The sequence below is a fragment of the Myotis daubentonii genome, chromosome 3 (assembly GCF_963259705.1).
Source record: "Myotis daubentonii chromosome 3, mMyoDau2.1, whole genome shotgun sequence".
Classification (NCBI taxonomy): domain Eukaryota; kingdom Metazoa; phylum Chordata; class Mammalia; order Chiroptera; family Vespertilionidae; genus Myotis; species Myotis daubentonii.
The window spans coordinates 202,090,082-202,116,866 of NC_081842.1; the positions used below are offsets into that span (position 1 = coordinate 202,090,082).

The 26,785-nt window shown below is 43.0% G+C and overlaps 1 protein-coding gene, 1 long non-coding RNA gene and 3 other non-coding genes across 12 annotated transcripts in view; 1 reads left to right on the plus strand and 4 right to left on the minus strand.

The window, feature by feature from the left end:
- Positions 1-1,889: 1,889 nt before the first annotated feature.
- On the minus strand, positions 1,890-4,069 carry LOC132231434 (uncharacterized). The gene is made up of 2 exons (XR_009452053.1): positions 3,427-4,069; positions 1,890-2,691 (listed from the first exon to the last, which is right to left on the minus strand). It is a non-coding gene; the product is annotated as an uncharacterized LOC132231434 (long non-coding RNA).
- On the minus strand, positions 2,764-2,967 carry LOC132232117 (small nucleolar RNA SNORA73 family). Its single transcript, XR_009452267.1, has one exon. It is a non-coding gene; the product is annotated as a small nucleolar RNA SNORA73 family (small nucleolar RNA).
- Positions 3,886-4,021, plus strand: LOC132232137 (small nucleolar RNA SNORA70). Its single transcript, XR_009452284.1, has one exon. It is a non-coding gene; the product is annotated as a small nucleolar RNA SNORA70 (small nucleolar RNA).
- An 85-nt stretch (positions 4,070-4,154) lies between the features above and the next one.
- Positions 4,155-4,358, minus strand: LOC132232118 (small nucleolar RNA SNORA73 family). Its single transcript, XR_009452268.1, has one exon. It is a non-coding gene; the product is annotated as a small nucleolar RNA SNORA73 family (small nucleolar RNA).
- An 8,270-nt stretch (positions 4,359-12,628) lies between these two features.
- The window catches only part of PHACTR4 (phosphatase and actin regulator 4), a 75,600-nt gene continuing 61,443 nt past the window's right edge, over positions 12,629-26,785 (minus strand). For 7 of the 8 annotated variants that reach the window (XM_059690570.1, XM_059690567.1, XM_059690571.1 and 4 more), the window contains 8 exons: positions 23,918-24,500; positions 23,330-23,514; positions 22,583-22,736; positions 20,103-20,158; positions 18,397-18,458; positions 16,288-16,425; positions 15,631-15,707; positions 12,629-14,746 (listed from right to left, as the gene is read on the minus strand). In XM_059690570.1, coding sequence (XP_059546553.1) covers positions 14,731-14,746; positions 15,631-15,707; positions 16,288-16,425; positions 18,397-18,458; positions 20,103-20,158; positions 22,583-22,736; positions 23,330-23,514; positions 23,918-24,500 — 1,271 coding nt within the window. In that variant the 3' untranslated portion in view covers positions 12,629-14,730. Of the gene's footprint in view, positions 14,747-15,630; positions 15,708-16,287; positions 16,426-18,396; positions 18,459-18,778; positions 18,808-20,102; positions 20,159-22,582; positions 22,737-23,329; positions 23,515-23,917; positions 24,501-26,785 lie in introns of those variants that run through there. The other variant, XM_059690573.1, reaches the window with a different exon arrangement.

Sequence of the window (26,785 nt, forward strand, 5' to 3'; positions counted from 1 at the left end):
TGTTTCTATTTCTGCCCCTCTGATCAAAAGCACCACCCTCCTGGACTCTGCTCCTACCTCTCATTTCTTCCCCTCCATTTCATCCCACCAATATCCCGAGGTTAGTCTCCCTAAATCATAGCTGGGAGACCTTGCCCTGTTTAGAAATCTTTAAATATTTAGATGTTTTGGCCTGAGGATTGAAGGGTCCTGGGTTGGATTCTGGTCAAGGGCACAAGACTTGGTTGCAAGCTCGATCACTAGCCCCCATAGGGGCTAGTGCAGGAGGCAACCAATGTATCATTGCCCTTTCTCTTTCTCTCTCCCCATCCATTCCACTCTCTAAAAAAAATAAAAATAAAAATCAATCAATGGGAAAATATCCTCAGGCGAGGACTACCAACAACAAATTAGATATTTCTTTGGCGCTGTGCTTGCAATACCAGGTGGTCACAAAATGTTCTTTAAGCTCATTGTACTTATGAGACTGTAAGAAGCATTTACAAATATTAACTCATTGAATATCCCCATTCTTTTATTCCCAATTTCATGAGGAAATTGAAGCAGATTAAGTGGCTCCACCAAGGTCACATGCACAGAAACTGTTGGTATCAGGATCCAAACCTAGGCAGCATGACTCCACGTTTGGCAACCATCGGTATGACTGCCTACGTGCAGAGAAAGGCCAGAAAAGCCTGTTTGGAGAGTCTAGACAGGTATATTGCAAGAGGAAATTTAGCAGAAAGGGTGGGGCCTAGAATGCCCGCTGACAGCTTTGCTTCAGCTCCACTTGCACATCGAGAGAAATGAATACAGGTATTTCCTGTCTAGCATTAGCTATCCAGCCCTATCCTGAGAAGTTGGTACGAATCATTAAGATCATCTTCCTCTGGTTGTAGGGAAAAGCGAACACTATACTGAGCCCCTACTTTCCAAAGACAGTATGTGGTAATGACACCAAGAGGAGAGGTCAGCACTGGCTGGTCCTGTGCCTTACATCTGGCTCGCTTCCAGGAAGCCTGCAGGGGGTTGATGCTCTTGTGCAGGTTCCACTTCCCATTGTGAATTTGGGCAATGGAGTCTTTGTTCAAGTTTTCCCATCTGAAACTGGGTTAGATTAATACCCATTTCAGAGTTGAGAGGATTAATATATGCAGATACTTAGAACTAAGTATTGCAAGTGCAATTAGTTTAAGCAGACCATCTACATGTTGCTTTATCAGTTCAAAAAGCCAACAAGCCGCACTCTCCCTAGTAACGGCTACAGGAAATAGCTCCCATTCCCAAATCTATTATCCTCTGGCCCTGAATACCATTTGTGAAACTATCTGGGCATTCCACACAATTTGGCCAAACCCACCACCCAAACCCCAAATACACACTTCCCTTAAATCTGACCACAAAGGCTCCTAAATGGTTTAATGGCTATCTGGACCCCACGCACCAGGATCGACTCCACCTTCTAGATGGTCTCCATCCTTCAGGGCCTATTACATCCCCTCCCTACAAGGCTGGCAGTCTGTACAAGGGCTTGACAAAGCTTCCATTGTGACCCAACCTCACATCATCCATGGCAGTGGTCTTCCAGGCTTAAGGGCTTGCTACTTGGACACCAGTTGTCTAGGTTTAACTAGCCTAACAGCAGCGGGTTTTAACATTCCTAACAAATCTTGTAGTTGCTAATGTAGGTGAAGCATTACCCAGATTTTAAATTTTAACCAGGTATCCAACTACTTAATGAAAATGAGATCTAGCCAGGGAATTATATAAAGCTAAACACAAAGAGCACAAGACAAAAGCTTAGGGTCTTTAGGGCACAACTAATCAGGCATTAATTGCTATAGCACTCCATTATGGAACACTATCTTTGGCTATCACACACTCCTATATGAAAAAAGAAACCACACTAGTTAAGTATATAGTCACCTTTATTATAATTCACAAATACATAAGGATTTAAAAAAACATTTAGACTTGCATGGGCTTCTGTTCATTCAGCTATGCAATTAGAAAACCAACTTTGAGGATAAAAAAAAACAAAGTATCATTTTAGTTTCATTTTTTTGCATCACACATTCTGACAGGTTTTCTGGGCCTTTTCAAGGACCAATACTGTCTCAATAAAGCTGCCCAGCCCTAGCCAGTTTGGCTGTGAGTAGAGCGTAGGCTGAAGAGTCCCAGGTTTGATTCTGGTCAAGGGCATGTACCTCGGGTGCAACCAATAGATGTTTCTCTGGCCCTGACCTGTTTGGCTCAGCGGATAGAGCGTCGGCCTGTGGACTGAAGGGTCCTGGGTTCAATTCCGGTCAGGGGCATGTGCCTTGGTTGCGGGCAATATCCCCAGTGGGGGGTGTGCAGGAGGCAGCTGATCAATGTTTCTCACTCTATCCCTCTCCTTTCCTCTCTGTAAAAAAAAAAAAAAAAAAAAAAAAAAATCAATAAAATATATTAAAAGAAAAAAGAAGAAAAATATACTCTGGTGATGATTAAAAAAAAAAAGCTGCCAACGCTCAGTGCCTTCTGTAATGACATAAATTTCAATGGGCCACCCTATTAGTCTAACAGTTAATACAGATCTGGGAATGACAGAATTTGCATTCAATTTTCCTTTTACTCCAAAGGGCAGCTACTTATCCTCCAAAAGCAGCCATCACTTTAGAGGAATCCAAAAAGCATTAACTGCCAAAATGGTGAGGTGGCGCCTCTTCTTTCCTAAATGAAAACAGAAAAAATGATTAGAATCATAGACTCTTAAATTTAAAAAATTTCACATTTTAGCGTACTAGATGTTTCCTGCATGGTTTGTCTCCTCAGTCATCGTCCACAGGACTCTGAGAAGCTGTAGGAATATGCAGGCGCAGACTCAAGGCCCGGCTTTCTCTCCAACGTTGTGGAAAGGGACTGTACATCACGGGGCAGAGCCCTCCGCTCCCCTGCGCCACCTGGACAGAGCCCGGGGAGAGTGACCTCCCGGGGTATCCACGTTGGGAGTGTCTGATAATCAATTACAAACAGCAGTAATTACAGTACAGCTAAACAGCATCACCCCTCAAAACTTCTTAGATTTTTATTACATACTAGAGGCCTGATGCACAAAATTTGTGCAAGAGTAGGCCTTCCTCCTTTGCGCAGGCGCACCCCATCCCTAGCTTAGTCCAAAGAGGTCCGGTCTGATTAGCATATTATGCTTTTATTATTACAGATCACACTACATGCAGTTGTTGGTTTAGTAACTGTTTTTAATCAATTTCAAACAAGTCATTACTATGTACTATTTCATGATTTACTTCATCAGTTATTCCTTGTTGAAGGCGTATGCAGACAAATATGCCCAGCTTCAACTCCAGTATCATGAAAAGGGTCTGTGCATGAGACCAAACCCTATCTCCTGTGGATGGACTGTAAGGGGCAAAACCGATAAGCCAAAAGCAATTCAGATGTACTTACCCAAATCAAGTTATTTAGAATCTTGACTGAAGGCTGCAAAACAAGGTAAAGAGCTTAATTCAGCAGTACAGTAAAGCTGGTTAAAGCAAAGAATTCACTTCTGATCAACCTATATCTAGATAGGAAGCTCCAGAGCAGCAATTGTCAACCTTTTTCACCTCATGCAGCACAAATTACTAAAACTGCAGCACACAAAAAAATATGTATTTTACCGATCTGCCAAAACAGGTAGAATTTTAAATATAGGTTTTTATCGGTTTCAGGAAGATAGAAACATCAATGATAGAATCATGGATAGGCTGTCTCCTGCACGCACCCACCCTCCCAATTGGCCATGTGCCCTGACCCCCTGGTTCATGGGTCAATGCTCAACCCTGAGCCAGGCCAGGACAAAGGTAGATTTTTAATTGATTCACACCAATTTCTGTGTTGGATGTTGATTTTAAATTTGACAATCCACTGCAGCCAATTAAGCCGACCATGCTCTGTTCCCCATGGGGGCCTGGTGTGCAATGGCTGCAAACAGCAGCATCCTTGGTAGTGTACGCAACCCGTTGCTTAGTATGGGTTGCCTTAAGGGACCTTGGATACAGCCAAAAAATAAAATAAAATAAAAAAAAAAAATAAATAAATTTGACAATCCAAGGGAAAAGAGGTCAGTGCTCCTGACTAAATCGGCAGGTTTTCAATTTCGTGCAGCACACCGGTTGAAAATCGCTGTTCTAGAGAGATGTTTCCTGCATGGTTTGTCTCCTCAGTCATCGTCCACAGGACTCTGAGAAGCTGTAGGAATATGCAGGCGCAGACTCAAGGCCCGGCTTTCTCTCCAACGTTGTGGAAAGGGACTGTACATCACGGGGCAGAGCCCTCCGCTCCCCTGCGCCACCTGGACAGAGCCCGGGGAGAGTGACCTCCCGGGGTATCCACGTTGGTCACTACACTTAGATTCCGACTACGGTGCTAGAAATCCCACCCAGCGACAGCGATACCTAAATCCCCCCCAAAGTCGTCAAAACTCGAGTTCAAGACTGGCCAGAAGTCCTGTCAGGAACCTAAGTTCACTTTCAGCCGGGCGCCGCAAACACACATCTAGAAACAACAGCCATCAGCGCGCTCCCAGAGAAACGGCAAACATCTTTAAACCGGTCTCCAGCCGTGAAATTACCCCAAATGTTACACTGGCAGCACTAAGAGCCATCGGTTTCGAAATCAGGACTCACACGCGGGAGGGGCCAGGAATAAAATGTTCTGCGTGCAACTCCCCCGAGGGCAACGCGGCTCCCGGGAGGAAGGGCAACGACTGGGCGGGGTGGCTGCGTTCTCGGCGTCCCGGCGCGCAGGGTGCAGGTCGGCGCGGGCGCGCCCCGGTTACGCCGTCACCCGCGGGGCGCTAGCGCCCCAGCCCCAGCCGCCCAGCCCCTCCGCCCGGAAAAAGGGTATTTGGCACGGACGCCGTCGAAACCAGCCCTTCTAAGTAGCACCGTTTCCACCGGAAAGGCCGGCTGGCGGGATCGGGCACTCGAGCTGAAGCTGACAAACCAGGGGGATACACACACTTACCAAACACCACGAACGCTGAGCAAAGGTCTCCCCCTAAAAGGCTGAGCTAGTGCGAGGCGTCCGTATTTATACCTTTTGAAGCGAGCGGATATGTCTACTGCGCCTGCGCCCCGCCATGCGCAGTCAGCGTATCGGCAATTCACTAGATTAAGCCCCACCCCCAGAGGATTCTCGCGATACGAGAGCCTTCACGCGCGACTTTGCTGAGGGACGTAAATTACAGAAGTTACGTACGTAGGCGGGTACGTTTCCAATAGCAAAGTTACCGTTCTACCGTCGCTTCACGCCGTCTGGGGAATGTGCTGTTAAACTCGTCAGAAATAGCTTTGGTGTCATAACTATGCAAAATAGAAAAAGACGTCTAGAAAAACGGGACAAGTCTAAAAAGTGGTTGAATCTGCCCTGTGCCCTGAAATAGACATTTGACAAATGCGTCGGCAAAGAAGACGAGTGCTCCTACGCGAACTGGTTAAACTTCAAAGCCTCTTATGCACAACTACGGGAATATACTGTTGAACTGTACACTTACAAATGGTTAAAATGGTAACTTTTATGTTAAGTACATTTTAACACATACATCCCTAATCTAAAGACTTAGGCAAGTAAAGAATTCCGAAGATACGTATTGCAGTAAAATGTTACAAATGGGATAGAATTTCGGATATGGTGTTAGGTGAATAAATGTTAAATGGACACAGAGCGATCACAGCTGGACTCTAACGAGTAGAAATATTTATGGTGTTCCTTCTAGAAGATGTTTGTGCTGGGTGGTTTACATACATTCTTTACTGTCACAGCAATTCTAAGACATTGGAATTATTACCCAAACTTTAAGAGGCAAAACAGGACCAGAGCAGTGGTTCTCAAACTGTAGTTGCTAGACCCTGGGGTCTCTGAGATTCTTTTGGGGGTCCTTGAGGTCAAAACTATTTCATAATAATGCTTTCTTTGCCTTTTTCACCGTGTTGACTCTGCACTGGTGTAAAATGAAATAGTGGGTAAACTTGGCTGGTGCCTCAGTATGTTTCAAGGCCTTGTCATCAAACTGTACTGGTTCTAGTTTTTTTCATTATCAAAGATATACAGTATTTTGCCAAAACCGGTTTGGCTCAGTGGATAGAGCGTCCGCCTGCGGACTGAAGGGTCCCAGGTTCGATTCCAGTCAGGGGCATGTACCTGGGTTGCGGGCACATCCCCGGTGGGAGATGTGCTGGAGGCAGCTGATCGATGTTTCTCCCTCATCGATGTTTCTAACTATCTCTCTCCCTTCCTCTCTGTAAAAAATCAATAAAATATATTTTAAAAAAAAAAGATATACAGTATTTTATTTTATTTTTAAAATATATTTTTATTGATTTCAGAGAGGAAGGGAGAGAGAGATGGAAACATCAATGATGAGAGAGAATCATTGACTGGCTGCCTCCTGCATACCCCCTACTGGGGATTGAGCCCACAACCCAGGCATGTGCCCTTGAACGGAATTGAACCCGGGACCTTTCAGTCCACAGGCCGACACTCTATCGACTAAGCCAAACCAGCTAGGACAATATACAGTACTTTAGAAAAGTGATATTAACCTAAGAATGTCTTTGATGAAGCAATAATCATTAATTTTATTCTTGACTTTTGAGTACCTATCTTTTTTTAAAAATATATTTTTATTGACTTCAGCAAAGAAGGAAGGAGAGATAGAAACATCAATGATGAGAGAGAATCATCAATGGGCTGCGTCCTAGATGCCCCCCACCAGGGATTGAGCCTGCAACCTGGGTATGTGTCCTGACTGGGAATCTAACCGTGATCTCCTGGTTCATAAGTTGATGCTCAACCGCTGAGCAACACCAGAAGAGCTGAATATCGATCTTTTTAATATTCTGAGTAACAAAGTGAGAAATACATCTATAGCACTTTTGCTGCATACCAAGTACACTGGTTATCTCCAGCAAAAGAATTTATGTGATTGGATTGAGCTGAAATAGCTTTATTTTTTTCATGGCATACAATTTTACTTGAAAGAACGTCTGACATCTTTGCCAGCTTGGTATCTGTGTAAGACTGGAGTTTCTTCATTTTCTTTTCTTTTTTTTTAATATATTTTATTGATTTTTTTACAGAGAAGAAGGGAGAGGGATAGAGAGCTAGAAACATCGATGAGAGAGAAACATCGATCAGCTGCCTCCTGCACACCCCCTACTGGGGATGTGCCCGCAACCAAGGTACATGCCCTTGACCGGAATCGAACCTGGGACCCTTGAGTCCGCAGGCCGACACTAGCCACTGAGCCAAACCGGTTAGGGCGAAAATATATATTTTAAAAATGGCAGCAGAGTAAATGGATGCTGCACGGACATGCTCCCAGGAATAAACTGGTATTACAACTAAAATACAGAAAAAATAAATAAATAAAATAAAAGTCAATAAGCTGTTCTTTAAAATAAATAAATAATTGTAAAGGGGACAAAAAACCAAAATGCTTGAGAACTAGTAGTTTAGAAGAAGACAAATAATTCTGCTACTTCTCTGGTGATATTATCAGCATTCACTTACCTTTCTTTTTTTTTTTTTAAATATATTTGATTGATTTTTTATAGAGAAGAAGGGAGAGGGATAGAGAGTCAGAAACATCGATGAGAGAGATCGATCAGCTGCCTCCTGCACGCCCCCTACTGGGGACGCGCCCGCAACCAAGGTACATGCCCTTGACCGGAATCGAACCTGGGACCCTTCAGTCTGCAGGCCGACACTCTATCCACTGAGCCAAACCGGTTGGCTTACCTTTCTTTAAAAAAAAAAAAAAAAAAAAGTAGCCCTGGCTGGTTTGGCTCACTGGATAGAGCGTCAGCCTGGGGACTGAAGGGTCCCAGGTTCGACTCCAGCCAAGGGCATGTACTTTGGTTGCAGGCCCGTCCGCAGTGGGGAGTGTGCAGGAGGCAGCTGATTGATGCTTCTCTCTCATCGATGTTTCTAACTCTCTATCCCTCTCCCTTCCTCTCTGTAAAAAATCAATAAAATATATTTTAAAAATTATATATGTATATATATATATATATGTAATCGATTTCAGAGAGGAAGGGTGAGAGAAAAGAGATAGAAACATCAATGATGAGAGAAGATCATTGATCAGCTGCCTCCTACACGCCCCCCCATCAGGGATTGAGCCCGAAACCTGGGCATGTGCCCTTGACCAGAATCGAGCCCGGGACCCTTCAGTCCACAGGCCGACGCTTTACCCACTGAGCCAAACTGGCCAGGGCCACTTACCTTTCAATCACTCATTCAACATTTACTTCGTGGATATGACACTGGGGATTCTAGATGAAGCACTTCAGAGTTTACGGCAGAGGACATAGACATGGCGGAGAATTATGCTACTACTTGAAGAGTGGTGCCTGGCATGAATAAAGAAAGTGTTTGGAGAACACAGAGGACAGAGCAGCTGAATAATATGCTAAAGGCTCAGAGGATTTTCCTGGGGAATTAAAATCTGAGCTAGAACTTGAAGGAATTGTAAAAGGATGGGGGTGAGGGGTGGGGTATGGATGAAGACAGTATTCCAGGTTGAGGAGCTAGCAAACCGGTGGTCTCCCAGGAAGGGTGAGAAATCAGCTTGATGAGGAATATTAAAGAAGTGCCTGGATTTTTCATGAGACTGGAACAGGGGTCCTCAAACTTTTTAAACAGGGGCCCAGTTCACTGCCCCTCAGACCGTTGGAGGGCCGGATTATAGTTTTAAAAAACTATGAACAAATTCCTATGCACACTGCACATATCTTATTTTGAAGTAAAAAAACAAAACGGGAACAAATACAATATTTGTATTTGCATGTGGCCCGCGGGCCGTGTTTGAGGCCCACTGGACTAGAAAGTAGGTAAGAGCTGAATTACAAAATATTTTGCAGTCCAGGCTGAGTTTAAGTATTATCTGGTAACTAGAGGCCAATACGTTTTGAAGTAAAGGATGGCTGTAACTGGATTGGAGGGACTGGAGATTACAAAGGCCTCCAGACTTGTTGATGATAGCTGGCTATCATCAACAAATCAACAAACGACAAGTGCTGGAGAGGATGTGGAGAAAAAGGAACACTTGTGCACTGCTGGTGGGAATGCAGACTGGTGCAGCCACTATGGAAGACAGTATGGAGTTTCCTTAAAAAACTGAAAATGGAACTCCCATTTGACCCTGTGATCCCACTTCTAGGAATATATCCCAAGAAACCAGAAACACCAATCAGAAAGGATATATGCACCCCTATGTTCATAGCAGCACAATTCACCATAGCTAAGATCTGGAAACAGCCTAAGTGCCCATCAGTAGATGAATGGATTAGAAAACTGTGGTACATCTACACGATGGAATACTATGCTGCTCTAAAAAGGAAGGAACTCTTACCATTTGCAACGTCATGGATGGAACTGGAGAGCATTATGCTAAGTGAAATAAGCCAGTCAATAAAGGAAAAATACCACATGATCTCACTCATTCGTGGACAATAGAGACCATTATAAACTTTTGAACAATAATAGATATAGAGGCAGAGCTGCCTCAAACAGATTGTCGAGCTGCAGCGGGAAGGCCGGGGAGGGTTGGGGGGCAGGAGGTAGGGGGGTAAGAGATCAACTAAAGGACTTGTATGCATGCATATAAGCATAACCAATGGACATAAGACACTGGGTGATAGGGGAGGCTAGGGGACTGTCTAGGGCGGGGGGATAAAATGGATACATATGTAATACCCTTTGTAATACTTTAAGCAAAAAAAAAACAAAAAAAAAAAACAAAGGCCTCCAGACTTGGGATTTGGATTGTAAACAAGGCAAGAGGAGACATACAAATCAAGAGACATTTCTGAGGTAGAGAATTTATTGTCCTACTGAACCTGCAAGGTAAGAGAGGAACTTGCATATAAAACCAAAGTTTCAGGGTTGGGAGGCTGAACTTATGGTTGTCTCTAACTCTGATAATTGAGAAAGTAGGCGGTGGGGGTAGACATTAAAGGAGCATACATGTTATGTTGGGAACATTTGGATATACACAGGAGTGGGAAAAAGTATACACAAATAAATAATACAATCATTAATACATAATAGAAGTACAAACTGTTTCAGGTACTCACAACTGTACACCTACTTTTGCCCACCCGTGTGTGTGTAAATCTCCAAAGGTCGATTGGAGATAGGGTTGGACTCCAGCAAGAAACCTGAGTTGTAGGTAAAGATTTCAAAGTTATCAGATTAACAGTGCTGCCTGAAGTCACCGTGGGAACTCAGGGAGAGTGATGAGAGGACATGGACACTGGTCATTTAAATGGTGTTCAGGGAAGAAGAACAGGGAAACATGATTGGAAGAGAACCAGGAGACATTGGTGTCTGAGAGGCCAAGGGAGAAGTTTTGAGGACAAGAAACATGGTCTAAAATATCCATGTTGCAGAGTAAATACATTAAGAGCTGGAAATTAAGAAATCACTGGTGACCTCAGGGAAAGCCATTTTTATTTTAATCCTCACCCGAGGATATTTTTTCCATTGATTTTTAGGGACAGTGGAAGAGAGAGTGAAAGACAGAGAGAGGTTGGTTGCCTCCTGCACAAGCCCCAATCATGCCTGGGCCCTTGATGGGAATCAAACCTGGAACCCTTTGGTCTGCAGGCTGACACTCTATCCACTGAGCCAGACTGGCTAGGGCAGCCATTTTTATTTTAAATTCAGTTGAGATTTTAATGAGTTGAATGAACATGGCTTTAGAAATGGAAAACATGCATATAGATCAGAGGTCACAACTAATGTCAAGAAGCCTGTTCAGTTTACCTCTCCATCAGATCTTCCTCCTCTACTTGTTACGCATTTAGCTCAACTGTTGGACTCTACAGAAATTTAAGTTGTTTAACATTAAAATAGGTTATGTGAGTGTAGGAAAAGCAGGAGGTAGGGCAATAGGTTGAAGAGAAAATATGATCAGAGGAAGATTTTTAGGGTAGGAAGAAGATAAACATTAAACCAATGAATGAATGAATAAAGTGTGTGTGTGTCCTCAGTAACAGATAGAGGGAAATTGAGGGCATTTGTTCCTGTCAGATGTTTTATGAAGGAGGCAAAAATTCTAGGGGGAAGAAATGAATGGTATCCACAAAAGAGACAGATGGAGTGAGTGGGCCAGGTTGCTGGAGGTTCCTGTTTTGCCCTCAGGCCTCCTGGAGCTGGAATTTAAACAGTGGTTGCCTGTGTTTTGGTTTCAGGGCTTGGCTTTTTGCTGTTGTACATTCTCATCTTTTATAAGTACACTTTATCTCATCCCCTCCCACTTAATATCCACTGACTGCCCCCCCCCCCCGGCTTTTAAAAAATATATATTTTAATTGACTCCAAAGAGGAAGAGATAGAAACATCAATGATGAGAGACAATCATTGATTGGCTGCCTCCTGCACACCCCTACTGGGGATTGAGCCCACAACCTGGGCATGTGCCCTTGACTGGAATCGAACCCGGGACCCTTCAGTCCACAGGCTGATGCTCTATCCACTGAGCCAAACTACCAGGGCTGGACTTCCCCTTTTTGATAGTGGTTTTCCAAACCTCTCACTCTACTACAGTCCTCCCTCTCCTGGGATATAGAAACCTAAATCCATAAGAACTCTAAACTCATTTATTGTTTCAGCCAACACTGGGCAATGAGCACAGGCAACAATGCTTAACCTCAAGAGGGTAATGGCAATTGAGGCCTTTGGAGGACTAGAAGGAAAATCTGGGAGCAGGTGGAACCCAATGGCATGAGTTCTGACTCATGGTTTCTTTAAATCCCAGGTAAAGGGTGGTGGACTAACCAAGGCCAGTCTCTGAAGTGACAAGTAGAAAGTGAGTCACTGGTGAGGCCACCATGAATGAAACTGGGCTGCTAGCCAGAGAGGAGTATACGAAATATGACCTGTCTTATTGTGATGCCAGCCTGTGGTCTAGTATGTGGTCCATACAGAGTAATCCTTATAGGGATGATTGGGATGCAGTTGCTTGTCCTCGAATATATGCAGAGTGGTCACACGATGTGCTTTGACCTTGGGGAAGCAACTTCACCTCCTAGGTTCTTTGCTGGTAAAATGAGTCTATTTCTACTTACTTCCCAGACTAGGGGTGGGATAAATAGGATAAAGGACCGAGAGCAGTACCTGGTACATACTATGGGGTTCACAGTTGGCTTTCCTCTCTGCAGCCTATTCTTTTTCTGTATGTGTGCATTCACAAACATGACTGCGTATCTCTGGCTACACTTAATGTTCTTTTTTTCTTTAATATATCTTTACTGATTCCAGAGAGGAAGGGAGAAGGAGAGAGAGATAGACACATCAATGAGAGAGAACCACTGATCGGCTGCCTCCGGCACGTCCCCTACTGGGGATCGAGCCCACAACCCAGCCATGTGCCCTTGGCCGGAATCGAACTTGGGACCCTTCGATCTGCAGGCTGACACTCTATTCACTGCACCAAACCAGCTAGGGCTACACTTAATGTTCTTACTATTATCTTTCCCCCCTCATCTACTTCTCATTGAGGCTGTCAGTCAGTATTTTAGGTATCATTTTTAAGCAGGCTTAAATCTTTTGGAATAAGGTAGAATATAAAATAAACACTTCATACCAGAATAGTATAGTCTTTTTTTTAAATTCTAAAATACTTTAATAATTAATGTTGGTAGGAAGACTGATATACAATGCAATTACTTATTTTACAAGGAGATTCTGTACATCAGGGAAGCATTTTAAAGTACAATACATCAGACTTTTATTTCTTCTATACATTATGACTGTAAATTGTTACTTACAAGGAAACAAAATCCTTTATATTTATATGTATATATATATATAAAAATCACCTGAAAAGACTTGACCCCCAAAGTATCCTGTTTCAAAAGAACATGAATGAGATGAAAGATGAATTAGATTTTCTGGTGGCACATAGAAAGCAAACAAGAAGCTCAGGAAATCAAATCCTATTTCAAGCTTGGCACATTAAGGGAAAGAAAGGCAGTAAAGGGTTTGAAAATGTCATCTTAAGCCACAGAGAATTCTGACATTAGCCAAGTAATCTCTAAACCAACAAGACAGAAAAGTTAGAAGTCAAGTTAGCAGTTAATGTGTTCCCACCTTATATACAGACCTCTGACAACACTGTGGAGCTATCTCTTATCTTTCCCCCATACCACAGGTTAATTAGTTTCAAGGAGATGTGAACCCAGTATATTTCCATAGCCATAAAGCATTTGACAGTCACTGAGAAATCCAATACCTCCTATTACCCATACAGAGAGAGAACACTACTTTTAAGGTCACTTTAGCGTTTTGTCTTAACATGATATTCTGACTTCACCAAATCTTACATGACATAAAGGAGAAAAAAGGAAAAATCTACTGAAAGATTACATACAGAACAATGGGGACTGCAGAAGAAATCTATAAAACAGCCACAATTTCCTGAACATTAAAAAGAGAAAGCTACATTCATTAGTTAACTAGAAACTATTTTTTTTCTTCCATTAAGTGTGGATAGGAATTAGAGGGAAACAGTGAGGCTGTAAGGTTTTCAATAAAAATTCAAAGAAAGCAACTGGATCTTGTTTTAGGAAATCATATGAATATATATTACAAAGGGGGTGGGGGCTGAGCCAATGGCCAGGCACCGACTCCACTGGCTCCAGCTTGGAAGAGTAGGGATGAGTGAGGTGGAAGCTGCCAGAGGGGCAGAAGGAGGACAAACATCTGTGCTGAGGAGGAGAGGAGCAGTGGGTCATGATCGTGCCCCTCCTAATCGCTTCTCCGAAGACCTGATTTAGCACCCAACAACCCCAGGACTTTGCTATGATTCTGGCTGGACGTGTGGGGGCCAATAGCACGCAACTCCCACAGAGTTGCTACAACTCTGCTTTATGGAGGAGAATGTATCTATTGGGCAAAATGATTTACAGTATCATTTGGTGCAACAAACGTACAACAGCTTTTAACATTTAAGCCATGAGTCAGTTTTCTGCCAAGTTAGCATTAACATAAAGGCGTGTTTTGGTTTTGTATACAGAAAACACATGCTTTTGCCTTTTCCCAACTTGGAATCTGGTTGCAGGTGAGACTGAAACATAAGTTTCCATCACTTCCAGATTAAAATAATAATAAAAAAGGAAGCACTTGACAGATCCTGAGCTGCTTTCAGGCTGTGCCTGCAGAGGACGGTATTGCTGTCACCAGAGGTAAGTGCAAGGCTGACATGCCAGTGTGGTAGGAAGCTTCCCCGAGAAGTGGGGGCCCCTTTGCCAGAAGGTGGGGCCTCTCGGTTTTCCCCACCACCAACTAGATTCAATGGTTGGAATTTAGCGCCTACACAAGTGGGTCCCACAGCTGGACAGAGCAGGTAAGGCTAATGGTGCGAGCTGTGCCTCGGCACAGGTAGTCGCATTGGTGTGGTGCAGCCAACAAAACGCGGAACCTGCAAGTGGCCCAGAACGTTTGTGGCTGGGGAGGGAATACCCCTCAAGTACGCTGCAACAGTAAAAGTTCAAAGCACTGGCAGAGTTCAGTTTTGTTCAAGGCAGCACGTGCGAATCCATTCCAGTGAAACGCTACATTCATAGAAGTGCTGTTCACCCCAGAAGACTCAATTCTGGCTGTGCTGGTAAGCGCTGAAGTTCCCGCCGTGTCATTCTGGAGACTGAAGCAGCAAAGTAGCCCTGTTTTGGGGGGTTGTTTAGTTCCTCTCAAACTTCAGCGTCATGGGCGATGGTAGCTAAAACAGGTGATCAAAAAAAGCTGAGTTACCAGGTATTATAGATTGCTTTGCTTTTTAAAAAAATATTTTTTATTGATTTCAGAGAGGAAGGGAGAGGGAGAGAGCGATAGAAACATCAATGATGAGAGAGAATCATTGATTGGCTGCCCCCTACTGGGGATCGAGCCCGCAACCCAGGCATGTGCCCTTGACTGGAATCGAAGCCGCACCCCTTCAGTCCCCAGGCCGACGCTCTATCCACTGAACCAAACCAGCTAGGGCAGTGTGCTATCTTTAGATCTTGTTTTTCCTTGCACTCTAGGCTGAATATTCAACTGTCTCCTAGGCATCTTCTCTTTAATGTGGCAGACTCTGCTCCAACTACACTTCCTGTTACCCAGAAACATCTTGTACTTTCCTACCTCCCATAGCCTTGCTAAAGCTGGTCCTTCTGCTTACAATGTTCCTTTCTTCCTTCTTGTCCAATTATTTTACACACTCCAAGATCCAGCCTAAATGTCGCCTTCTCTATGACTCTTTCTTTTATTGTTGTACACTATAGTACTTTCTTTAAAAAAAAAGTTATTATTGATTTCAAAGAGGAAGGGAGAGGGAGAGAGACAGACAGAAGCATCAATGATGAGAGAGAATCACTGATTGGCTGCCTCCTGCAAGCCCCCTACTGGGGATTGAGCCCGAAAACCCGGCATGTGCCCTGACCAGGAATTGAACCATGACCTCCTGGTTATGGGTTGACACTCAGCCACTGAATCACACCATCTGGGTGAGTATCCTTCTTTTAAACGATGTCATTAGAGTCTCTCCTATCTGAACAACTCTGGTGGTATGTTTGCTTTTTAAGAAATGTTTAGCTCACAGTATTTGGGTCTTTTGGCTCTTACCGTGTAAAATGCTTGCTCTCTTCATGAACCTCCATCTCTGAGCTTTTAAATTCATTTAATTCTTTTCTGATGGCAGCCTGTGGAGAAAAAGTGAAAATGTTTCAGCATTTTCTGTCTGCTATAGTATAGCAGTGGGATTTGCTGTCTAGTCTCTATTGTACTTAACTTTGTGAGTCATTGTAACCCTCAGCAGGCAACCCAGAGGGAAGAAAGAAGACAGGGCAACACATAGGGTGAAACACTGAGCCAATAGCCGCTGTCTTCCCTGACACCAATCATCTCATAATAAATTTATCATCTCAGTGAAATCAAAACACTTGAGGAGTTTAAAAGAGATACTATAACTTTTATAGTTTCCACGCATGTAAAAATGCTTTTCCTGTTTAAAAAGTGAAATATGGTAATTACTAAAATATGCTACCCAGACTCTTTCCAACCAACATAATCACCATTAAAAATATGTCTTATTTCCTTCCAGATTTCTGTACTGGGATGTAACAGGGACTTTCTTCCAGTTTTGGTGGTGGTGGTGGTATCATTAATATAAAGTTTTATATTTTGTAGCTACAAATTTAACATTATTATTAAAAATAGAAATTTTGTTTATGTTTTCCTTTCCAGTTAGTGTTTTGCATAAAGAGAGAAAGAGAGACAGACCTTGTCAGCAGGGGTCAGTTTGGTCCAAGGTTTGTCTGCTCGCCGGTCATAATCTTGAGCATCTGTTACCTCCACATATTCATTAAACCTCAGAATCTTCCTGGCAAGGAGTTCGGCCACAGTCGGCCTTTGACTTAGCTGAAAGACATGGAGCCTCTTAGTTGACTATGCCAAGTCAGGCATCAATCATGCATTCAAATTGCCTCTAATCCAGTGGTTCACCCTTCACTGTACACTGGAGTCACATAAGGACCTTCAAACACTACTGATGCCTGGGTCCATCCCTAGAGATTCTGGGTATTGATACTGTTGTTTTTTTTAAATCCTCACCTGAGGATATTTTTCATTGATTTTTAGAGAGAGTAGAAGGGAAGGTGTGAACCATCGATTGAGAGAAACATTGATGTGAGAGAGACACATGGATTGGTTGCCTCTCAAATGAGCCCCGACAAGGGCAGGGATCGACCTGCAATGTAGGTATATGGCCTTGACTGGAACTGAACCCGGGATCCTTCAGTCCATGGGCCAATGCTCTACACACTGAGCTAAATAGGATAGGATGAGAGGTTTTTTAAAAATATATATTTTTATTGATTCAGAGAGGAAGGGAGAGGGAGAGATAGATAATCACTGATCGGCTGCCTCCTGGGATGAGCAGGTAACCCGGGCGTGCCCCGACTGGGAATGGAACTGTGACCTTCTGGTTCATAGGTCAATGCTCAACCATTGAGCCACGCTGGCCGGTGGAGAGGTGTTTTTTTTTAAAGCTCCTGAATGCACAGCTAAGCTTGAAAACCACTGCTATAAACAAGTGTAAAGTATTACCAGTGCTTCTCAAACTTTAACATGCATACAAAACACTTGGGGGTCTGGTTAAAATGTGGATTCTGAATAAGCAGGTCTGGCAGGGCCTTAGAATCTGCATCTCTTACAAGGTCCTGGGTAATGCCAATGCTGTTGGTCCATGGGCCGTGTTTTGAGAAGCAAAAGGATTAGGGCTATAATCTCACATATAGTACATTAGAAAGTGAATATATTTAATAGGAAAACAATATCTAGTGGGTAATATTAAGGGTGAATTTCTTTTCAACATGAATGATGTCCAGGACAGCGGATTCTGCAACACATTATGATTTAAGATTGCACCATCAGGTGACCTGCACAATCTGAAGGCAGCGAGTCAGTCCAGCTGTGGCCTCTAGCTGCCCTAATTCTATCAAAGATACTTCCTCTAATCTGGGGGAGGGAAGAAATGAGGAAGAAAATGTCTAGATCTCCTCATTCTCTTGTGGATTATTATGTTTAAGAAATATCTAGAGCACTGAGACCAAATCAGAATCTACAGGAGGCAATTACAAACCACTATGGTGAGAAGAAAAGGAAAACAGGTATTAATCCTAGACCAGTGGTTCTCAACCTTCTGGCCCTTTAAATACAGTTCCTCATGTTGTGACCCAACCTTAAAATTATTTTCGTTGCTACTTCATAACTGTAATGTTGCTACTTTATGAATCGTCATGTAAATACTGATATGCAGGATGGTCTTAGGCGACCCCTGTGAAAGGGTCGTTCGACCGCCAAAGGGGTCGTGACCCACAGGTTGAGAACCACTGTCCTAGAGCTTTAGAGCTAATAACACACGTCTGGTACAGAAAAGATTCTACCCTAACTGATCTGGGACCAAGGAAAAAATCCTAGTTAGTTTCCCATGCTTTTCAGATATCAATAAGGGTCAGTTCATTCTTTCCCATATTAGAGAATAGCCAGTTTGCCTTGCAGAATTGAATGTTACACAATCCTGTTACCATCTCTATACTTAAACAGATTTTAGAATCTACATCAAAATCCCAGGTCTACCAAATAAAAGGTAAAATTTTATGCATGTACTGAGCACCTTCTTATGCCAGGCTTTCTTTAAATAGTAAAAGTGAAGGAAAAAAAAAAGCTCTTGATAATGCTGTGTTGTTTTCTATATTTGCATCACGTATTCTATTTTCATAGCAACCTATGGCAATTCAAGTCAAGTGATTTCTTTCCAATCAATAAGGTTACTCAAATATAAGACATGCACTCAGGGGACAGACAGAAACGGAACACTGGGCAATGTACCTTTCTAGTGAGCCGACGTTTGATCTCCCGTTTTTCTGCCTGACGATCAGCCTCGTTTTTAGCTACAGTTGATGGTCAGAAACAAAAAAGATTACTTCACAATGGCAACCTGCATATCAAGCTTTTCACTAATTACAGTGCAGGCATTTCTTACAGACTCCAAGTCAGAATAAAACATGAATTTCGGGGAGGCTAACCAAGACAATTTTCTTGTCAACTGGTAGTCTAATACTCAAGAGCAAGGGTAGCAAAAATGGTACCAAGCCGGATAGTAGCCTATATTTTTACTGCCCGTGAGCTGACATTGATTTTTACATATTTTTAAAAATATCTCCCCCCCCCCACCGTGCTTTATTTTATTTTAAGGTTAACTTCTACCTCTGTGTTAAATATGTTTTTACTCGTTTTTAGAGAGAGAGATAGGGAAAGAGAGAGAGAAAGACTGATGAGAGAGAAACATCAATCAGCTGCCTCCTGCACACTCCCCACCGGGATTGAGCTCGAAACTCAGGCATGTGCCATGAGATTCGAACCAGTGACCTCTTGGTGCCTGGGTCGACGCTCAACCACCGAGCCACCCTGGCTGAGTTGGTTTTTTCACATTTTTAAGTGATTATATTTGAATGGTTTGATAAGTACCTAAATAATAGCTTCCTTTTATTTTGACCTGCAAATCTGAAATTATTTACTCTGTGTCTTTTAAAAAAATCTTTGCATCCCTGATCAGTGTGGCTCTTTTGGTTGAGCCAACGAAAGGTTGCCTGTTCGAATCCTGGTCAGGTTGTGGGCTCGATCCCTGATAGGTGGCCATCAATGTTTCACTCTCACAGTGATGTTTCTCTCTCGCCCCCGCACCCCGCCTCTCTAAACATCGATAAAAAATCTTTAAAAAATAAGAATCTTAAAAAAACAACAAAAACCCCCTTTCAGATTCTTGCTCAAAGGTAACCACTTAGAAGGGAGATCACACTAAGTTTTGTGTGATAGGTTTGTAAAGACTCCCACACTTTAAAATTTACTAAGTGATTAAGTTGCATATATCCGAATAGCGATGAGAACAAGGTCAAACTGAGCATGCCCACAAGTAACCCTATGAAGCCTAATCCTCTTTGGTGTGTGGAGGTTTTGAAGTCCAAATTTCACCCTATAATATGGAAAAATAAATCTGACCTAGATTAGAATGCTATTTCAGGAAGTTAATTATGTATGGGGGGGGGGGAGGATAAATGCATGGTCCTATTTTGTGACTTTAGAGATATGAAAGTCTAAAGAGATGAAAAAGGCAGCGAGTCTGCTGCCCTTGGAGCTGCTTTGGGCCCCAGCCCTTAGATCACACAGGGGACAGGAAGGCCCCTCCAACTGCACGGCCACTATTTGCTTCCTTGAAGAAAGGGAAAAGTTGGGCAGCGTCTACCACACACTGTGAAATCCTCCCAAGTGCCCAAGGCAGTCAGCCTCAAGATACTGTAAGAACATTAAAATTTTCTGTAGAATCCCAGTACACTCAGCAATACTATTATGTTATCTTGGAAAGAAAGTTTGGGGAACTCTGTTCCTTCAGGGGAAAAGCTACAAAAAGTCCTTCCTGGGCGGGAACACTCTCTCCTTGGCCCTTGCAGAAAATGCTTCTCTTCTCTGTTATATATGTTAAAGTCGGAAATATATACAGAAAATCTATACAACTTTATTTTTATAACTGGACTCACGTTGTAGTATATTTCGTTGTTCAAGTTCTTCTGGTGTTGGTCTTTGACTCAGTCGTCTAAAAAGAGACAAATAAGAATATTATCTATGTTAAACCTCTCAATCCTTTTTATAAAGACCTGTTTTGGTCTTAGTTTATATTAGTCCCTACACTGGCAAGAAATCAATAAAATCTCAAACTGTTTTGATATTTCATTTGTTTATCTGATTCACTGTTTATGAAACAAGTTTCACATTGAAAGTGTTCATACAGATGTTACAACATAAAAAGGAATTGTATGTATAAACAGGAGGCCAGAATTCTAGTTCTAGCTCTGACGTCAACAAGCCCTAACACTACGAAAAAGCTCAGTCAGACTCTGAAAGTACTCATCTGTAAAATGAATGTTTGGACTGGACTGGTGGCTCCCAAAAAGATTTGCTCCTTCAGCAAATCTGTTAACACAGATACTCAAGGCATATTAAAAATTTTGATTCAGGAAACCAGGATAAGGACTGAGATTTTAAAATAAGGTCCTCTCTATCAAATATTTTATGAAGTTTCTCATCACCTACAGTTCTGAGATGTTACCAATGATGTATCATTTTTGGAATCAGAAAATTATTCATTTATTACCATCTATCTATATATAAAACCCTAATATGCAAATAGACCAAACGGCAAACAAGCGAACAGCCGGTTGCTATGATGTGTGCTGACCACCAGGGGGCGCGCGTGGAACATGGTGGGCGTTGGCGGCAGTGCGATGGTGGAGCAGGTGAGCAGGGGAGCCAGACCACGGTGGGGCGTTCACTGCTGTCATGGGGGCAAGCCTGTGGTGGTCACTGAAAATTCTTTGCTCCCGCATGCCGTGGTCCTGCCAGGCACTCGCACCCGCTGCTGGTGCTGGCCCCACTCGCACCCGCAGCTAATGCTGGAGCCGCCACTCACACTTGCTGCCAGTGCTCGGCGCCCGTCTCAATTGCTTGGTGCCATCAGCAGGTGCGAGCGGCAGCTGCCAGCCCCGATCGTCCCTGAGGGCTTCTCCACCTCCCCCTGCTCCTGCTGCTGGCGCTGGCCCCAATCTCTGCTCTGTCAGTGCATGGGAGTGGCGACAGCGGCAGGAGTGGGGCTGCCAGCAGATAGGAGACCAGGGGCCGCAGTGGGAGGGGTCGGGCGGGGGTGCGGAGGATGGGCCAAGACCCGCACCTGTGTGCCCACCACAGCCTCTCGGCCCACCGTTCCTTTCAAGGTGCACAAATTCATGCACTGGGCCCCTAGTTAATTTATAATTCTCAGACAGTCTTTGAATTACATGCTAATAACTATTTTTTTAAAAGTATGTTTATTGATTTCAGAGAGGAAAAGAGAGATAGAAACATCAATGATGAGAGAGAATCATTGATCGGCTGCCTCCTACACATTGGGGATCAAACCTACAACCAGGCATATACCCTGACTGGGAATTGAACCATGACCTCCTGATTCTTAGGTCAACACTCAACCACTGAGCCACGAAGCTGGGCAAAGATCCCCATTTTAAACTAATTCCTAATTTTGATGGTCTCTTGGTGACAATCAGAGGGCCACAGTTTTGCATTAAGAGTGCCAACCTGGCCAATAGCACAACAGGTGTGTAAGATAGGAGAGAATATATTTTAGTTAATGAACATCCTTAATTACTTTGTAAGTAATGTGTCACCAGTTCCATCTCCTTTTCCTCATTCTATCAAGAGATACATGTGAGTTGGGAAAATACCTGTCTATATACCTGGACTCTAATGTGTATTATATGTGCAGGTAATTGGCCTGCATTCAGTTTCTCTATGCGTGGGGTTCCAGCTGACTTGAAAAATATAGTAACATAATGGAAAAATATGTATACTAACACTTTGAAAGGAGGCAGTTACATGGAACATGTGTAATAGATATAATAAAAAATGTGGGTGTGCTCTTTAATTGGGCTGGCATCTCATGCTTGAGCAACTGGATAAATGACAGAGGAGTCTCGCTATTCTGGGAACCACCTGAATTCTCTAAAACTTAAAACAACAACAAAACGTATCTTATGGTTTAATTGCCAAGTTCTTAGAGAATACTCAACCGGGCACAATAGGGTTTGTTTGTTTGTTTTTAGAATATATTTTTATTGATTTCAGAGAGAGGAAAGGAGAGAGAGAGATAAAAACATCAATGATGAGAGAGAATCATCGATCAGCTGCCACCCGCACACCCCACACTGGGGACTGAGCCCGAATCCAGGCATGTGATCTGACCAGGAATCTAACCGTGACCTCCTGGTTCATAGGTCGAAGCTCAACCACTGAACTATGCCAGCCAAGCCACAATAGATATTTTAAAAATATACTATTTCTAAAATTAAAAAAAACACATAACAAAACAGTAACAAAAAGATAAATGAAGCTTCACCACAAAATAAGTCTCCAACATACATACTGTCCAAATCAAATCAAATCAATGTATTCTAACCAGTGGGCCTACCGGATCAGCGTGTTCCCAATCTGGTGCCGTATTTCATTCCACTCCTCTTTGCTTTTGCGAGGCCAAGAATTCAAGTTCAACTCTGGTTCACTGGGTCTGTGATTCAACTTCATTGCCAGTGTGTCTTTCCTCTTCACTTTGTTGGCCAGAGCACCTTTGCACAAGAAAAGAAAATGTTGAAGCTTAAGGCTCAACCTCACCCGCTTGAGCTTCAGGCAAGAATCTGAACAAATAATATCCTATCTCCCAGCTTCCACGTGACCTCCAATCGTCCAGCTAACAAAGAGGTGGGGGTGAAGCTAAGAAGACATCTAAAAATCTCAGCCAGATGGCCTCAGAGGGGCTAAAGATATCTTCTCCCTTCTACCAGTCCTCTACACTTTCATCCCTAATAAGAATTGCTACAGGAGACAAACTAAGCATGGGACAGCCCTCTGAATTATAACAAAAAGTATTCACACTAACACACCTCATAAAATTCCTATCTTAAGGCTGTTCTCTCACTTTCAGGATTCCATTATTAAAAACAGATGAAAAAACTGAAGGATGCAATCTACTTGGCTCCCGCTCATGGCTTGTTATAACAATGGCAATATCAGAGACAAGAGTTCTTCATAAGCCAACATCAGGTAGTCAGATGACTCATGGGAGAAGGTGCCTGTTTCCATTAATTTTTCACTTGCTAAGACCAGCCAGTAGCTTTAACTATAAAAGAATTTTCTCTTTTGCTTTCCCTCCTTTTCTTACTGTTCTGGCTTTCATCTTCATCCTCTTCGTCTCGGTACTGAATGGGACCTTCTGAGTCTGAGTCGCTCTCCTTCTCTTCCTCTTCCTCCTGCAGACACTGTGGGAGTGTAGGAGTGACTGAGGTAGGAGGCATATCTTCACTGAATGCAGATGGGTGGGTTTGCTCCTCTTCTTCATCATCTGGACTAAAAAATTAACATAATTACATAACCTTTCAGAAAGGTTAAAGAACATACAATACAAGCTAGTAAGTAACAGATAGAGCCGGGATTTGAACCTAGAGCTCGCTTATGCCAAAATCCATGCTCTTAAGCACCATGTATCAAAAAATTCAGGGGTTTCAATTTTCAAGTATAACAGTTTATAATTTTTATAGCATCATGAAATTGTCTGCTATGGAAACCATGTTATAGAAATCAGCAGGGTAAACAAACTTCAAATTCTAGAATATGTCTTATTTGTTGAGTATTCTTTTTACTTTAAATTTATTCACATTTTCTTTTTATAAGTAATTTTTTTCCAAGAAGGGCTAACTAAAAAAGGAAGGTAAAGGAGAGGAAACAAGAGGCAAGCTTTTAAGGCACTCACACTTTCAGCATTTCAATAGTGACGGGAAGTGACCTGGTACGACCCAGGGTATTGCTGTCCTCAGAAAAGTTGTCACTGTTCTCGAAGAGCAACGAATGAGCTCTGTGAGAGCCCTCCAAGGAGGAAGAGATGGGAAGTGGGCTGGTCAGGGCCTGTTGGATTCGGATATGCAGTGGGAGTGGGGGCAGCCTAGAGGGTACATGGGGCTCCCCAAAGCTGTGGTCCAACATCCTCTTGGGTACTTCCTTCTTCTGGTCTTCCTGCGGGGAAACCTCCTGGGGTAGATCTGAAGAAGGTGCAAACTCAGTTTCTGGCACAACTTGAAAAGTCTTGGCAGGGAGTGGAGGGGACCGTGGGGGCTCTGGTGGTATATGAGTGGGCAGTGGGGGGGAAGGAGAGGGAGGGGGGATGGGCAGCAGCTGTTCGGAGCCCCCAGAGCATGTGCTCTTCTCTCTTTGATCACTTGGTGCTTTTGTGGTGGTGGCGGCGGTGGCAGACTCCGAGGTGGGTACCAAGGTTGATGGAATGCCTCTCTTCGGTGGTAAGGGTGGGGATGGTTTAGATAACAATGTTCCATTGTTTACTGCCGGAAAAAGAGAGAGCAACATCTCACTATAAGATGGCTTTACAATGCTTTGAAGGGCCAGCCCAGGGCATAGAATTAGAGCTGAGCTGTCTTAACCTTTCAGGCAAAAAAATTACATGTCATGCCTTTGCCATTCCCTAGATACCTCATTCTAAAACAAAATTACCCTTCAATATCTATGAGACCTTATACATGTATAGAGGTATAGGAAGACCACTATCCTAATACTCTGATAAGAAAGTTTTACCAAAAAGAAAAAAAAACAAAGAAATGTTTTAGTTTTTTAAAAAGAAATTTATGAGAGAGAGAGAGAGAGAGAGAGAGAGAGAGAGAGAGAGAGAAAGAGAGAAAGGGAGATATCAACAACCTGGGTATGTGCCCTAACTGGAATTGAACCCACCACTTGGTGTATGAAATGATGCTCCAACCAAATGAGCCACACAGCACACAGGCCAGGGCGGTAATCTGATGTTTTAATGTAATTTATCGTAAGTGTGTGTGTGTGTATATATATATATATATATACATACATATATACACACACACACACACATATATGCATATATATGTGTGTGTGTATATATATATATATATATGTATATATATATATATATATATATATATGCATTTTTATTGATTTCAGAAAAAAAAGGGAGAGGGAGCGATAGAAACATCAGCGATGAGAGAGAATCACTGATCGGCTGCCTCCCGCACAGCCCCCACCAGGGATCGAGCCTAGAACCTGGGCACGTGCCAGATCAGGAATCAAACCGTGATTGAATCAATACTCAACCACTGAGGTACCTCGGCCGGGCTCATCGTAAGTATATTTTTAAAAGGACTTTCAGAAAAATAGCACATACACATTAAAAAAAGGATTCAGCCCTAGCCAGTTTGGCTCAGTGGTCAGAGAGTCAGCCCTCAGACTGAAGGGTCATGGGTTTGATTCTAGTCAAGATGACGTACCTTGGTTGTAGGCTCCATTCTGGGCCCTGGTTAAGGTGCATGCGAGAGGCAACCAATTGATGTGTCTCTCTCATATTGATGTTTCTCTCTCTCTCCCCCTCCCTTCCATTCCCTCTTAAAAAAAAAAAAATCAATGGGAAAAGTATCCTCGGCCCTGGCTGGTTTGGCTCAGTGGACAGAGCGTCGGCCTGCGGACTGAAGGGTCCTGGGCTTGATTCCAGTCAAGGGCACGTGCCTGAGTTGCGGGCTTGATCCCCAGTGTGGGGTGTGCGGGGGGCAGCCGATCAATGATTCTCTCTCATCAGTGATGTTTCTACTGGTATCTCTCTCTCCCTTTCCCTTCCTCTCTGAAATCAATAAAAAAATAATAATAATAAAAAAAGTATCCTCAGATGAGGATTAACCACAACAAAAAGGATTAAGCCCTGGCCGGTTTGGCTCAGTGGATAGAGCATCAGCCTGTGGACTGAAGGGTCCCGGGTTTGATACCAGTCAAGGGCATATGCCTGGGTTGTGGGCTCCATCCCCGGTAGGTGGCATGCAGGAGGCAGTCTGTCAATGATTCTCTCTCATCTTTGATGTTTCTATCTCTCCCTCTCCCTTCTTCTCTGAAATCAATAAAAATAAATTTTTTTTAAAAAAAGGATTTAAAAAAATGTAAATCTTAGGATCAGTGAAAGAGATACTTTTGGGTAGACTGGGCTATTGCTGCCTCTAAAAAACAGCAGTTGCTTACCCTGAAAAGAGAATACTACTGGTTTAGAGCAGTGGTTCTGGTCCCTGTATATGCAGCATCAGCATCACCTGGGAACTTCACAGAAATGCAAATTCTCAGGCCCTATTCCAGACTTACTGAACCAGAAACTTTAAGTGCAGGGCCCAGCAATCTGTATTTTAACAACCCCTCCAGGCGACTGTGATGAGAACACCTGTCTTGACAACCATTTGTGAACACAGGTGTATAGAACAGGTCTGTACCTAAGAGTTGAAAAACCTATGTTTGAGTTCTATCTTTCACTAACTGCAACCTTGAATGAGTCACAATTTCTTCTTGTTCTGCTTGCCCTAATTATATAATAGATAAAAATCAATTTCCTACTTCACAAGGAGATTTTGAAAATAAGTATATGAAAGCTTCTCAAATTCCTCAGAGATAAGTCAATCTAAGGTGGTGATAACATGATAATAATAATAACCTTCATCCTGTTTTTATCAAGCTACTCCAGCTTGTCATACAATAAATTCTAAGCCTGTTTTTCAAGGTTCTAGTCACCCCACACAACTTGATGGTTATTAGCCATTTAACAAGCATATAT